Source organism: Pipistrellus hanaki, assembly GCF_964339955.1.
Source record: "Pipistrellus hanaki genome assembly, chromosome: 10".
NCBI classification, from domain to species: domain Eukaryota; kingdom Metazoa; phylum Chordata; class Mammalia; order Chiroptera; family Vespertilionidae; genus Pipistrellus; species Pipistrellus hanaki.
The window spans coordinates 37611836-37628075 of record NC_140512.1 but is presented as its reverse complement, the minus strand read 5'-3'; the positions used below and the strand labels follow the sequence as shown (position 1 = coordinate 37628075).

The following is a 16240-nucleotide window of genomic DNA, read 5'->3' as shown; positions in this document are numbered from 1 at the left end:
AATAATTTGACAACAGAATATAGGGAAAAAAGGCAGATATGGATGCTAAAGATGGGAAATTTGGTTCCGTTTTAGTCACCAACTCTATGACCTTGGTCACCTTAGAAGTTATGGGGCAAAGTCAAATATCTTTCAATACAGTAGCCTTCTTACTTTGTACTCATAACCTCCTAAAATAAAGGAAAACCCTCGTTGGCCTATAAAGTTAAATACAAATACTAAAAAATATAAAACATTAAAGTTGACATACAATTATCATCATTTTATCTTTAAATATATTTTTGTCAAAATATTAGCTGAAATGTCATCTGTGTAGGAAGTTATGCTAGGTAAAGAAATAAAATTTCTGAGAATATAGGCCCAGATTTTTATAAAGCCATTTATTTAAAAAAACTGGTTTGTCAAATCACATACACAAGCAGATACACAACTACCAAAGTGGCCCTGTAATAGACACCAGTGGGGCGTTCACCACACAGTACCTGAAAAATACAGCTAAAAAAGAGGAGTCTGCTGAGTAATTCAGATTCCTACTGGACTCCTGGTTGAATGGCTTTAAGTTAGCATATAGTGAGTGAGAGGTAGAGTCCCAAGTATAATAGCTGATGCCTCAGGGCTCCATTTAAAAACAAAACAAAAACAAAAACCATTTGCCCCCTCTGCACAAGGGAAACCTATCCTATTTTTTTTTTTTTTTTCTTTGTGAAAACAAGCCACATTTCTCTTCTCCAAGGGTTCAGCATTCCCAATCCAAGGGTTGTGTGATGACCTAGGCGTTGTGCTTCTCCGGCCATCTAATTGTCCTCACCTTCCGATTCGGATTCTAGGAGAGAAGAAAGGAAAGTCATGATTGTTACTGTTTTCTTTTATTTATTTATTTATTTATTTATTTATTTATTTATTTAATTTTTATTTTATTTATTTTTTAAAATACATTTTATTGATTTTTTACAGAGAGGAAGGGAGAGGGATAGAGAGCTAGAAACATCGATGAGAGAGAATCATCAACCAGCTGCCTCCTGCACAACCCCCCCACCGGGGAAGTGCCCGCAACCAAGGTAGATGCCCTTGACCACAATCGAACCCGGGACCATTCAGTCTGCAGGCCGATGCTCTATCCACTGAGCCAAACCAGTTTCGGCTTGCTTTCTTTCTTTTAAATAAGGCCAGGAGAGTCTCTACTTCACTTCTCTTCCTTGCCCCCTCTTCACTCCCAAGACATTGTTGTCCCAGGTACCCATTTTCTAAGTAAGATAGTTAGATATTGAGGGCAGGTAGCAAACTTTTGTTCCCTTTGCTTTGAAATGAACTTGGCCTTTCTAAAAATGCAATATCCTATCAATACTTTCAGAGAATATAACTACATTTTTAAAAATCACCTAAAATAAACTTTTCATTCTTCGTTGCATTTAATCTCATACATTATCCTTACAGTTTGTGTTCCCATTTCAAATATCAGTCAACTGGTAAAGGTGCTTATAAAAATCTGTATAATCCCATAATGTGTGATTAAAACAAATGTATTGTTTTCCCTTTCAGATCTAATTATTTCTTCCTCTTTGTTCTCCATTAGAGTGGATAATTTAAGAGGGCCGTTTTGTTATTTTGCCCTGTAGAAATTTTCATTGCCTTGAGTCAGAAACAAAGGCTAAGATGTCAGCTGAGTGTTTGATACGGAAGACACTTCAAGAACTTTAGTTTTAGGAAAGCAAGAAAAATCTGTGGAAGGCCAGATGTCTTGAATTATAAGGAGAAAGCATTTGCTGAATGGAATCATACCTTCTTCTGCGTTTTGCAACCACTCAACAAATTTCTTCATCTGGTCAAGGAAAACACTTTTGCCTTTGGCCACGTGTGCTTCTTTGTACCATTTCAATATCGCTTCTTCACTCAGCACATCAGCTGCGATTTCAAATCAAAGATTTCAGTTACTACACACATGTCATGTTTTAAAGCAACTTCCTGTCATATACTTTAATAGAAAGCAATCACGTTAACATTGAATGCTCTGGTATCAAAGAAAGCCATACCTGAAACTTACTAGAAGTCTGAAACCAAGCTCATTTCCATATAGAGCAGTGGCCTATTTTGGCATTTTAGCTTAGTAAGTAGTGATGATGATGATACCTCACATGAGTCATGATCTAATGCAGGCCTACATGCAAGTCACACTAGGACTTGGAAACCTCCTAAAGTCCAAAGTTGCTGGTAGGAAACAGTGTAGATATTTCGTGATTTTGCAAATGACTCAGCAATGTCTGCATCTCAGAACGTGCTGTGCCCTGCCAACTCCAGACAGATCTTGATTAATCAGCAACCTCAATGACTGGACTTTTAAGGGGGATTTACTATTTTCGGAGAAAAGAAGGGCAAGTAAAAGGATGAAGACAGGATGCAATAAGGATATTAATAATTAGATATAAAGATGAGCTTCCTAGATGTATTGCGGGACCAATGCACACATAACCCAAAGTCCTACACTCACCCTATTGCTAAATTACTAACTGATTTTCCTACAGCATCATATTCTAAGCTGCAATAGTAATGTTTTCTTTGTACTCTATTAAGAGAAAAACAGAGACATATTAGACCAACTTGTTACAGGTTTCTAACAAAAAGTATTATCTATTACCTATCAATTACCTAAAACTCTAAATTACACAAATATGTCTTGATACCCTCAGGTTATGGTTAATTTAGAAAAATGTAATATTAAGAATGAGAAGGGGCATAACAAAATAATAGCATATATACATTACCAATGATCTAATGGGATGGTTTTGGGGATTTGAGTGGGAAATGAGATGCAAAGCCAATAAAAAGGATTTATTATTGTCCCCAACACCTATGCAAATCATTACAATACTGATATATCACTCTAATGATGTATTTAGAGTCAAAATATGATTTTAGCTTATGAAAACAAGAGAAATGATTTGATAATTTTTATTTAAAATATCACTGACCTTTTTATGACATAACCTTATTTTTCTAAATTAATAATTGGCTCTTGTATTCAACTGAGGAAATCAAATTGGCTAAAAATGCACACAAATCAGTCTTAAGACAATATAAGGTTTTTATTTATCTTAATAATTAAATATACTACAACTTGGGAAGGAAAGAGAAAGTCTGGATATAAAAATTGGATATAAAAGATTGAACCAGGCATCCTGTAGAATTGCTCTTAGCTTCTAGTCTTTTAGCTTCCTCTGTCCCCAGCTCCACATCCTGCACTCACAATAATGAGAAAACTTCCCCACCCACTTTCCATCAAAACCTGGTGTTTCTAGAGGCGAGGAGCAGGTAGCTTACATTCTGCAGAAGTGACTTGTTACTGTGTAAGAATGCTTTACATCGATTTTTCAACTACTTAGCTTACACATGGACTTAAAGTCTCTTACAAAATCTGTTTCTCTGACATCTTTAGGATGCTGGATTTAGAACAGCCATCTCCCAATTGTTTGGATCATGCTCCCCTAGGAGACAGTTTTGAGCATGTACATGCAATATATGTATATTTTTCAGTTTGTAAACTGTATGTATGTCCTATAGAACTATTATTATTGTCATAAAACAAAAAATAGAATAAAAAATGTGGCAAACATGTATAAGGACATGCTTTTTCTCCTTACTTTAATGCATCTAATACAATGTATATGTTGGAAAGCTGGTTAAGACTATAGTTTAGTGATAGTATTTGGGAATTTCCTTCTGAAGTTCAGAGCTCATTCCTGTGTTTTACTGCCCCCCAGAGGCTGAAAGAGGCCATGCATCTACTAAAACACTTTTCAAGGACAATTGTGAAAAGGACACTCAATGATAAGTAAAACTTACCAGATATATTGTCCATTAAAAAATCAGACGGACTGTATGAAGTTGAGTTTGTAGAAGAACCTAAGTTAGTAATAAATACTTGCTGCTAGCCTAAATTTCTAGTATCTGGGAATAAATAATAAACATGGGACAGAACAACTTATGAGGCAAAGCATGAACTTCATTTAAGAAGAAATTCAACTTTTGTTTAGTGAAAAGTCTAATCTAAAAAGGAAGGAAACTCCTTGAGAATGAAAAAAAATGCCGATTTTTTTCCCCCCTCTAAGGAAGAGTGGAGAAGAATCAATTAAAATTTTGGAGACTAGAAGATTATGCTAAGTGAAATAAGCCAGTTAGAGAAAGACAAGTATCACATTATCTTACTCATTTGTGGAATCTAATGAACAAAATAAACTGATGAACAAAATAGATCCATAAACACAGAAGCATGGAACAGACTGATGAATCTCAGAGGGAAGGTGTCAGGGGTAGTGGGAAGAGATCAACCAAAGAACTTCTATACATGTATGTGTAACCCATGGACACAGACAATAGGGTGGCGGAGGCCTGGGGCGGGGGCAGGCTAAAGGGGCCAAAGGGGAAAAAGGGGGACCTATGTAATACTTTCAACAATAAAGATTTAAAAAATAAAATTGGGAGACTATAAAGTCTTTATTAGGATCTCCCAGAAATGACTACTAAGAATATGTATCAATAGAAGTACTAAGAAAGACTGCAGAGTTCCCTGAGAGTAAAATACATTTCTCTCCTATCCAGACAGCTTCTTCATCGTCTGTGGGGATATACCTAACCGCCCCCCACCCTTGGCCCTCTCCCAGCCCTTTCCTTTCCCTCCACATTAGCTTCACCTGTGAGCTGGGTGCCCTTTTCAAGGAAACCCCACCACTCCTCAGCACTCTGCGGGAGCCTTATTTCAGCAAATGACAAGCTGACTCTAGATCCTGGCTTTCTTCTGCTCTGAAATTCAGGATGCCAGGGACTACTTAATTTCCAGCATTTGACATAACTGTCCAACTGTCCTCCAGGATTACATTCAATTCATGTGTAATGGACAAATTCATTCACTTCAGAAAAACTAAGTAACCCTCAATCTGTAGTTATAATTTAAATTTTAGGTTTCCATTAGGATCAAAGAGACAACATTGTAAAAGTGGTTTGAGAATTGCAAAGCTTTAGGCAACATTAGTTATTTAGATATTAAAGTTGAATACTATGTCATCTGGAACTTAGGAAATACAGGAGTTTTATTAGAGATGCCACACTGGGACAAAGTAAAAAATAATTTATTTTAAGAAGGCTGGAAATATATGGTGAGAAGTCCACTCACCTTTCTTTAGAACAAGAAACATTTTAGGAAAATTTGCATGAGGGTCAGAATTTAACCTAAGAAATTTCTACACATAATAAAACCCACATAATAAAACCCACAGTAGAAATAACAGTCCTTTGAGAAGTTGGTATTCTACTTTTCAGACCTCCATGCCGAGACTAGGGTACTTAGCTTCAAAAAGGAAGAGAAATTATTATTTAAAGTGAATAATGTGGTGTTTAAAAATTAATGATAAATTTACTATTTTTCCTTAGTGTCTCAGAAATATAAAAATCCTGGTTTTAATACAGAAAGTGAATTTTCACTTAATGGCCAATTACCATTTTTTTCCCTTTCATTGCTGAAAAAGCATTATTGCAGTTTCTTCAGTTTTATTACACTGTTACTTATATGAAATACTTTAAAATCTTTCAATAATGACAGTCATTAAAATAACTAGGTTTGTCAAAGGGGACATGAGTAACTGTATGCATAAATTTGAAAATTATGCAATTACCTAAAAAAATAGAAAAGGAGAAAGGATTTTCATAATTTTAAAACTTGCATTGAAGCAAAGATATTCCTCATAATAAATAAACGGAATCTATATCACTAGAGCAAGCAGACACAGTTTAGTAAATGTAAAGTGTATATATGTGCATGGAATTAGTGGTAAGTATGATCTTCAATGTGTTACCATTAGTTCATGGGAATTTATTCCTCTGGCATCAAAAACTTTTTAGGTGGTGGGCCAAGACCAATGTGACAGTACCATCAGGAAATCCAGTAAAATTCGAATTCTCAAACCTAATCCAGGACTGGGGGATCAGAACTCCTGAAGGTCTGGACTTTTGACAAGCTCCCCATGTGATTCATTTGCAAATCAGAGCTGGGAAAGGAGTGCTTCAATGCAACGTCAAGCATTTCTAGACATGCAAAACACATAGAAAAAGCACCCAAACCCTTATAAAAGCAAACAGAAATCAATGTCTCTTGGTGCCCAAGAGTTTGTGGAATGAAATAAGGTCAGGGTAAAAACCGACATTCAAATAAGCTAAGAAGGTAAACACAGTAACTTTCTTAGTCGTGGTTGGAACAATCACTCCTGGGGTTACTGCCCTCAGGAGGAAAACGTGTAAATATTTCATGCAGACAGCAGACTGTATGCATAAATCTGAAAAATATGCCATTACCTAAAAAAAAAAAAAAAAAAGACATTCGGTTTAAACACCTCAGTGAGACATTTACAAGTTTCCTGACTTCATTTCCAAAAGTAAGGAGGCGAGAATAAAATGATGTTAGCACTGACCTTCCTGTGTTCCCGGGGCCTGCTCAGACTTGTCACAGGCCTCACTGACTTTAGATCACTTAAAAGGATGCCATGGGGGAGATGCTGGCGTTAAGGGTTAAAAGGAGAAATCTGAAGACGGACTGTAGAGGCTCGTATGCGCGGGGGACGGACTAGTCCAGGAGGACACTGTCTGTCCTGTGAGGTGGACCCAGGCCAGAACTGAGACTGCCTACCACAACCCCCCCCCCCCCCCCACCTTAGAAACGATTGGATCATCGCAATGTCCATTCTGCCAACAACCACCACCTCCTGCAATGTGCTGGTCCCTGGAACGGACCCATGCCCAATGCCCTGACCTGGTCGAGCAGGTAATTACCTGCACCTGGTAGCACTCAGTACTAGTACCCACGACCATCCCCCCCTTTTCCCTATGATTCTTTGGTGACATTCACATACTAATACCCAACCCAAACCACGCTCCTCCCCCACCCCCTTTGCCCCTGAATCCTATATAATTCTTTGATGCCTGCCAAGTGGCAGGGAGGAAAACCAGTTCACTTGTAGCTGCCCAGGACGCACCTCCTAGGGAAGTTTCCCCTGATAAACTGTTAATTACCAGCATGGAGTGGCCTGCCTCTTTCCCCAGTCTTCCCCTGCCCTCCGCTTATGAAGGTAGATTCTCAGTCTTTGGGCTTTTTCCCTGGGTCTGTCTGTATTAACAATGGGCAACCTAGAGGTCTCACTGATAAAAAGTGGTCTGTTTATTCTGTTGTAAATTAAGTGCAATAAAATTAGGTGCTTCTATAGATGAGACTCAAAAACTATGTCTAAGTTTTAAAAAATTTGGTTAGAGAAACTGGTTGGTGGGGTTAGCAATTAACTAACGAAGAAGGAAAATGTGTGCTTAGGCCGCTAGTTTATAAACAGCTTGATTTTTTTTTCTATAGCGGGAAATAATGACCATCCATAAAGCCAATGTAGAACCCATCTCTATCAGTTTGGAAAAGGAGCCAGCAGTGACAGTGGGGGCAGAATGCCAACTGGGTGGGTGGGGGGTCCCTGCTTCTCATGGCTGCTAGGTACCATAGGAGGGCTGGTAACATGAGCTGCAGGTTTGGTTCTCATGGGTCACCCTGGGTAACATTTAAGCCTTCATTTCAAGACATTGTTATCTCATGACTACATCCTAAAGGACCTAATTCAGATCTGGCCAGAGAAAAACATCAGCTCCTGAACTTCAAATGGGACTTGCCAGTTATCACATTCTTCTCCTGATAACACTACATAAACACAGACCAAAGGATAGCCCAGGATCATTTTTATATGCTGTTGGTAACTGAAATTGGTTAAAACCCTAGTATAATAGCATTCATTTATTAAAGGCAGTGCCAGTTGTCTTGGCAACCTAATCCTTAAAAATACAATGAAAAGAACAGTAAATGTGAATATCTAAAAATAGCCATTTCCTTGGAAAATAGGAGAATAGCTGGGACAAATAACTAAAATAGAAAGTAAAAGGGCTAATTATTTCAGTAATTTTAACGTCAGCTTTATGGTAACTGAAACGGTCTGAATATAACATTTCAATAATCACTGTTATTAGAGTTAATCCTTATAATTAAAAAAAACAGACCTAATTACTTTATGTAATTAATTCCCTCCCCTCACCCCTCCAATAATAACCAGTTCACCACCAGTTCCACCAATGAGAATAGGGGCCTGACTGGGCTGGTTGCTAAGGGCAGCATATACAGCGTTTGCATCTTCTCTCTACACGCAATGTGGCTGCCTGACTAAAACGTGCCAAGATTAGTGCAATCCCATGTTGCCCACTGCCTGACCCCCTGCTCCACATCTCAAAGAGCTGCAACAGAACGTGGACACACAGAGGCGGACCAGCGAGGACGGATACCTTTATAAAAGAGGACCACGATCTTCTGAAACGCCTTCATGAAGTGGATGTTGTCGTAACAGTACTCCTGGACCTTCTGCAGGAGGATCAGCTCGGACTGGCCTTGGGAGCTGAACACGGCCAGCAGGGGAGCATATTGCTGCAGGAGGAGAGGGAGCGAAGACAGTAACTTTCCTGGGAGGTGCAGCCTGGATACACGTGAATCACAACGGCAACCTGGAGAGTTGCTTAGAAAACACTCAGTTTTTGGATTATCTTCTTATTATATTGTGTCGGATCAAAATGAATTTTTTAATCCTGGCCATCTTATCAGCTTCCTCTCAGTGTCCCTACCAAAGGGAGACAAATGTGAACTTCTGAAGATAAATGCTGTGCTACTATGTCTGTCTATTGGATGTTGTGAAAATGAGACAAGGAGTGAGGCTCTCCTTCCCGACGTTCAGACCCCCTCTCAGGTCATCTCTATGGTTTTGTTCAGATTGCTCCCTCTGCCTCAGCTGCCTTGGCTTGGGTCACTGATGGACCGCCACTGTGTCCTCTAAGACCCACACCGTTAAAACAGTCATCTCCTCCCGGGTCAATGGTACCTGCAGTTTCCTCACTGCTCTGCTCTCAGACACCGAGAGCTATCTCTAATTTCTATCCCAACCTAGTTTATACTCGGTAGTCTTTCACTTCTCAATTCAAGTATCAACGCTGAAGGCAGATCTAAATCTTTCACTTTTCTTAATAGTTTTATAGCAAGAAGACTATTCACAGAAGTAAAAACATAGGTATCCATGCACAAAAGATAGGTACCAGTAATTTACAGAGTCAGCTGATTTCTTCCACCGGATACTTTTCAAAATTTTCAAATTCTAATGTTAATTTGTAGTTTACTTAAACAAAAAGGTTCACTAAGAGTTTCCCTTGTGTAGAACAGAAAGAAAACCAATGACAGTATTCCTCTTTAACTCGAAATACTGAATAGCTATTCTGTGGATTTTCGAACATCATTGTTTCTAGTAAAAACTTACCCTTAGGTGTTTCATGGGCTCATACCTGAAACCTTTTAGGTAGTGGAGAGTTTGAAAATTAAGAAAATTAGGAGCTACATGCTTGGCCTGAGTCTGGGTGAACGGGGCTGGAACCTATCGGCCTTCCTGTCACTCGCTGCACTTGGCCCACAGCAGAGACCGCCCCCGACAAAGACACTGTACCTTCAGGTGCTTGAGGGCCTGCTCTGCCACGAGTTCTTCCTTCTTGTTCCACTCCACGGCGTTCATGATGCAGGTCCACAGCAGGCCGATCACCGCTGTTTCCGGGAGGTCGTTCCTCTTCATTTCTTCTTTCACATAGAGCACCATCTACATGTCGCGGAAAAGGGAGTAGTCAGAATAATAGGCAGATGGGGAGTTCCCGCTCACCATCCTGGTTAGGGAAAGGTTTGGGCAAACCTTCTACTCAGTCCCTCCCTTCCTGGTACTTATTGTCAGATTATAACAGGGACAGAAAACACGATGTTTTGTTTTCAAAGCAGATTTATTTTTAGTCCAAAAATTAACAGGCCTCGCTCTGGCCAGGAGCTGCTGGAAAACAGAGAACGAGAGAGAAGGATCTCTGCTTCCAGGGGTGACTCTCTTCCACGCAGGGATCTCCAGGCGCCCAGCAGAGTAGGGCTCACTGGAGCCAGTCTGACTTCCTGGAGATTTGAAAAAGGCAGCCAAGCTGTTAATTTTTACCTCTAACCCACACCTTTAAACTCTTGACAGGTAATATCTTGGGTTTAAATAAGTCCATTGTCCATAATTCATTCTTTAGTTATTACTTTTGATGATCTCATGCCCCATCTCAGTGAAATGTTAATTTGTAAATAAGTTGTACAGCGCAAAGGCAATTTTTATACGATATGTATCAACACAGGTTAGTTTCCCTTAAGAATTAAGTTTAAATGTGTAAACGTATCGTCAAGTCCCACAGTATGAAATATGGACGTGCCTAACTCAATTGCATAAAGGCCCCGGTAAGGAAGGTGAGGCCTGCGCCACGCGGTCTGCGTTTCTCCCCGGCTCGGTGTGAGGGGGTGACGGCGGCCGGGGTGCTCACCTCCTTGATGGGGCATTCCTGGGACAGGCGCTCCTGCAGCTCCTTCTGCAGCTCCTTCCTGGTGCCCAGCGACTGCTGCACGCGCAGGAAGTCGGAGAGCTCCTTCAGTCCCGCGTCGGTGAAGTACTTGGCAAAGTGATCCACACTCTGCCTGTTCACGGGAAAGAGCTCCTGACAGAGAAGAGAGGCTGTCACACAACAAGCTATTCACATTTCAGCGAGCACAGAGGACAACATCCTAATATGAAAACGGCACTCAGAATATCTCATCTTTTGGAGGAAAGGACAAAGACTGATTTCAAAAAGAGTACATGTCGGGGTGTATTTTTCTTCAGTACTTGCTAAGCACTTTCTAAAATTAGGTAGTTTTTCAAAGAAAGAGAAAAATAGCTAAGCAACTTAGATAAACTAGCTTCACTCATTTTGACCATTATTTATTTTTCTTTTACTCTAATCAAAGTATAGCATGTGTGAATACAGAAATAAACTTGCTAACTAAAATGAACACCAGAAAACTTTGAATATTTGGATTGTTTTAAAGTAACAAGAAAAAGATTGAAACCTTTAGGTAGCCAGCCACAAGGTGTCCTTAACTATGGATAGGTCAGTTTTAATAACGCTGAGATGATTTGAGATAACATTAGAAAATGACATTGACTATTGTCATCTCAAGGACCTCTATTCACATTCCAAGAAAACACTATTATTCTAAAACTAGAGGCCCAGTGCACGAAATTTGTGCAAGGGCCTTGGCCCTGTCCCCCGCCCGCCGCCACTGTGGCCCCCGCCTGCTGCGACTTTGTCTGGAAGGAAGGACATCCAGTCTAATTAGCACATTACACTTTTATTATTATAGCTACTAGCTTGGGGACTAAAGAGAATTTTGTTAAATCTGTTAATAACAGTGGCTCTCATATTCATGCAAGATCTAATCTAAACCCACTCTAGCAACTTTTCAGTTCATAATTTTGTTGGAAAATTTAAAAAGAGCAATGATACCATTGCCACTCTTATTTTTTACCTCATTTCCATTTTACCTTACACAGCTTGGCAGTCTCAGTAACACTTAGTCATGTTCTAATCCTGTGTGACTTTAACACCCAACTAAGAAATTCGGGCAATTTTCAAAGTTCTCACATTTTTCAGATTGCTGCAGTCTAAAAATTAGGTTGGTTTGATTTGCATATATATGGTCAATGGCTATATGGCTCCAATAAACATCTCAGTAGAAAGATCTGGACTATCTCCATGTATAGGGACATAAGCAGATGGCTTCTAAGTTATGCCTCAAGTTTCTATATTTTACTATCATCATTCCATAATTTCCCTTGTTGAGTCATGAGTTTCAAAATGTTAGGACAGAGTTGGTGGGAACAATTATCAAGCACACATTCATGTTAAAGCAAACATTTCATACCAGACTGAATTTCTGCTATGAATCAAGATGGGGAGGATTTGTTGTTCATAAATGTGTAAAGTTGAAATTTTTATAGATGACAAATTGAGCCAACAAGATTAAGCAGTTTGACTCAAATTATGCAGCCAGAAATATTTAAGGACAGAGCTGTGTGACCTTAAAAATCAATACTTATTCCATTATTCTGTGCTGGCACTTAATATTGCATTTAGAAAGAATGTAACTGAGAAATCCGGTCTAAAATTATGTTCAGAACAATATGTCACCAAACATATTACTCATGGTTTATATATGAACTATACCCAAAGTCCTCATGAATATTACATAATATATGGAAAATTATCATTCAGATTAAACTGAGGCAAAAATCTGTCTAAATCGTATCATGACATTTACTGTAGCCTCCTCTACTGTAGCCTTGCTCTTGAGTCTATTCTCAGTGCAACTAAGTGAATCACCCTGTTATTACCCTAAATCACCAACCTTTCGGACCTCACGGACCACCAGCGGTCCATGGACCATCAGTTGGCGACTGCTGTCTTAAATCACATCCTGCACAAATCTGCAGAGAATTCTTCAAAGGATTCCTATCTTTTCAGAATAAAAGCCAAAGTCCCTGGATGGCATGGGCTCTGATACTCCTCTGAGCTGATCTCCTATACTCTAGCTCTTACCAAATGCTCTTGCAGTCTCCAGCATGCCATGCCTCAAAGACGTCTATTTACAGAGATTTACCCCAAGTCTCTCAAGTCGGTTTCATGAGGGCAAGGAACTTTCTATCCTGTTCTCTGCTGGCTGCATAACTTCTAGGACTGTGTTGGCTCAGAGCAGGCACTCATGCTGAATGAACTCTACTGTCAGTGGCAGAAATTAACTGGAAATTAACTAGAAACTTAAATGTTCTTTTCTATCATATTTTAAAGATACAAGTAGGGATGTTTTAAGGCAAATTTCAAGAGACAAAGGAATGTTAAGTCATTGGAAATGCAACGAGGCAGCTTTAAAATTATTCCATGAATTGGCACCTTCGTACGCTAGAATACATTGGAAGAGAAAACCAGCTAAGAGACTAGGTAAGGAGAAGATGGCTGGGGTGTGGTTTAATTTCAGACTTTGTCCTAAAATTGTAAAAGCAATTTCACTTGTCATTTGCACAGCTTCTAGCAGAAAAATTATAAATAATAGGGAGTAGATAGAAATTAGGAGGACAAAGGATTGTTCTTGACTTCTTTGGGGTGGGGGGGGGAATATGAAGAAGAGAAATCTATAATAAGAAGAAAGCATAATATGCTGATTAGACCAGACATCCTTCCGATGACCTTCCAGACAAAGCCAGGGCTTCGAGGGCCAATGCAAGCTGCCATGGCTGCAACCAGGCTTCGACTGATGGATGGGCTGAGCTGGGTGGGCAGGGTCTCCCTTTGCAAGGGAAGCCTGGGTCCGGCCTGCCTGAGGCTGGAGGGAAGCCAGTGCCAGCAGCCAGGGAAGGAAGGCCTACTCTTGCACAAATTTTGTGCATCGGGCCTCTAGTGAAAGTATAATTAAGTAATTGTGATAATGAGAGCTTTGAATGAACTACAGTGAAATTGTTTGCTTGCTTAAATATTTCCAATATTTCCAATGGATCTTGGTATAAACAAGGACTGTTGTTTAAATTTTTATTTTGTCAACACAATGACATCCATTTCAGATAGGTGTTATTCAACTCTAACCTAACATATAACAAATGTCTAACTACAATAGGTGGGCTCAATAGGGCTGTACTGTAGGCAAAATTCAAATTTCTATAGTTACCAGTTAAAAAAGAAAGTGTTCTGATAAATGTTAACACTATGTCAACACACTCTCAAATTTGAAAGTTTGTTTTCTTTGAGTCTTTAATTGAACCATTTCCTTTATGAAAGAAAGATTAAACTGGAATTAGTCTCCATCTACCATAGCCCAGAAATGAGATGAACCATGCTTCCTCTCAGCACAGACCAGGCCTCTCGGTCATGCACTGTCCTGCAGATGCTGCCAGGCCGTGCTGGAGGAGGAAGCAGGCAACACCTTGGTCCAGATAAGACTTACAAGCAGCCTCTTGTCCAAGTTGGCTTTTCTCAAAGAAGAGGTAACAGAGTTGGCATCTTTTTCTGCCATCCAGGCTTTAAAAAGCTTGACAGCAAATGAGGCCGCAATGCCTGTTTAAAAAAAGAGAGAGTTTAGTTGCTTTTATAAGTAAAACCCCTTGTGATGATGGTCAAGGCAACATTTCTCATCAGGATTCTGGAAATGAATAAATAACTCCAAGACTTGACTTGGTACAAAGGAAACATGGATACATTTCTAGACACAGTGCCATTCAGTGCTAAAAAGGGAACTTTTTCATTTTTTAATACTTTAAAAAAGTTACAGTGTTTTTCAAAGTTGGACTTCCTAATTCCAATCTAGTATAACTATAAATTATTTATTTTTGGTCAAAACCAGACTTAAAAACAAGTACTTCCTAGTGTTTTTGTCTGTGTATGTGTGTGTGTGTGTGTGTGTGTGTGTATATATATATATATATATATATATATATATATATCACCCTGTAATTCACCAATATTTCATGTTTATAACAGTAATCCTGAGGTACAACAAATAAATCATGAGACATAAAATTAAAATGTCAACATATCAACTAATCTGCTAATGACACCAGTAAAAGAGAATTAGCAGCAGCAGATACAAAGAGAGCTATAAACATGTCTCATTTACAACTGTACTTTTTGTAAAAAGCATTTAAAAATATTCATGAATTTACATGGCCAGTGTTGCTCAGTGATGAGTGTTGCCCCATGAACCAAGAGGTCCCCAGTTAATTCCCAGTCAGGGAACATGCCTGGGATTTGGGCTCAGTCCCCAGTGAGGGTGTGCAAGAAACAGCAGATCAATGTCTCTCTCATTGATGTTCCTATCTTTCTATCCCTCTCCCTTCTTCTCTCCCTAAAATCAATTTAAAAATATTTATGAATTAAGTTATAAAACTATTAATGCTGTTATAAGTTGAATTCTCAATATTTTAAGATATTTCTAAAATAGCTAAGTTAATCAGGAAGCCACTCAAATAGATATCCATATTTAAATTGGGATTTATTTCCTAATATAAACAATCAGAGATAATTAGGAGATAGCTCTTCTGTGAAAACTTCAAATTTCTAAATTAATGTTCCTTTTTTATAATGAAAAATTAAGGTGCAGTTGAAATATTAAGCTGATCTTTCTGAGTTGCAGGCTTTATTATTGCTGTTGGCATAAGCAGCCTCAATGCCCATTTCCTCTTGCTTATAAGAAAATTCCCATTTGCTCAGGCCAGGTGACTTCTACTAATCTAAGTCCTGGCACCACCTCCTTCTGCATTGATTAGCGTAGTGACCTCAGCTTAAGCTCGTCTCCCCAAGGCACCCCCCTGGCAACTACTACTGGACTAAAACTGATATGTGGCCAATTTCAGCCAATCAGCTAAAGGCAAGAGAATTTATTTTATTATCCTATATCCACTGAACCTGAATGGGAAGCATGTGCCACACATAACTGCACCAGCAGACTTCTTTTAATGACCAGGAAACCATCCTTGGGGTGAAACTGATGCTACAAGAGTAATGAGGAAAAACGAAGGAAAATACGCCAGTCCTAAGTGATACTGCTGTTCACCCTGAAGTCTGCCATACTTTTTTGTTGTTTTAATCTTCATCTGAGGATATCTTTTCCATTGATTTTTTTTAGATAGAGTGGAAGGGAGGTAGGGTGGGGAAAGAAACATTGATATGAGAGAGACACATTGATAGGTTACCTCCCCACGTGCCCCAACTGTGGGGTCCAACTCAAAACTCTGGTATGCGGCAGACACTATAACTACTGGGCAGCACCAGCCAGGGCAAGTCTGCCATGTGTTTATACTGACTGTTACATAAGAATTTTCTCCTTATATACCAACTCGGCTCCCATCTTCCAGTTACATGCAGATAAATACATTCAATTGCTCTATCATTTATGCAGACACTAACTACTAAATTTTCTTCATTTGAATAGCAGAGCAATGGAGCACCCTACCACTCCATCCCCATTGCGACCCACAGGTTGAGAACCACTAGCAGGGTGGCTTAAGACCATTGGAAAACACAGATATTTACATTACGATTCATAACAGTAGCAAAATTACAGTTATGAAGCAGCAAGGAAAATAAATTTATGGTTGGGGGTCACCACAACATGAGGAACTGTATTAAAGGGTTGCAGCATTAGAAAGGTTGAGAACCACTGGTTTATCCCATGTCTGTCCATCTATCCATGTAATAATTTACTTTTTTGATGTTTCAAAAGAAGTTAGGTTTTTAATACAACCATAAAGGCAATCATTTTCTGCTA

The 16240-nt window shown here is 39.2% G+C and overlaps 1 protein-coding gene across 3 annotated transcripts in view; it reads right to left on the bottom strand.

The window, feature by feature from the left end:
- Positions 1-365: 365 nt before the first annotated feature.
- Positions 366-16240, bottom strand: part of BZW2 (basic leucine zipper and W2 domains 2) — a 51124-nt gene continuing 35249 nt past the window's right edge. For all 3 annotated transcript variants that reach the window (XM_084897187.1, XM_084897186.1, XM_084897188.1), the window contains exons 7-12: positions 13922-14031; positions 10435-10605; positions 9549-9695; positions 8350-8488; positions 1780-1902; positions 366-823 (exon numbers count right to left, since the gene is read on the bottom strand). In XM_084897187.1, coding sequence (XP_084753313.1) covers positions 795-823; positions 1780-1902; positions 8350-8488; positions 9549-9695; positions 10435-10605; positions 13922-14031 — 719 coding nt within the window. In that variant the 3' untranslated portion in view covers positions 366-794. The remainder of the gene's footprint in view (positions 824-1779; positions 1903-8349; positions 8489-9548; positions 9696-10434; positions 10606-13921; positions 14032-16240) is intronic.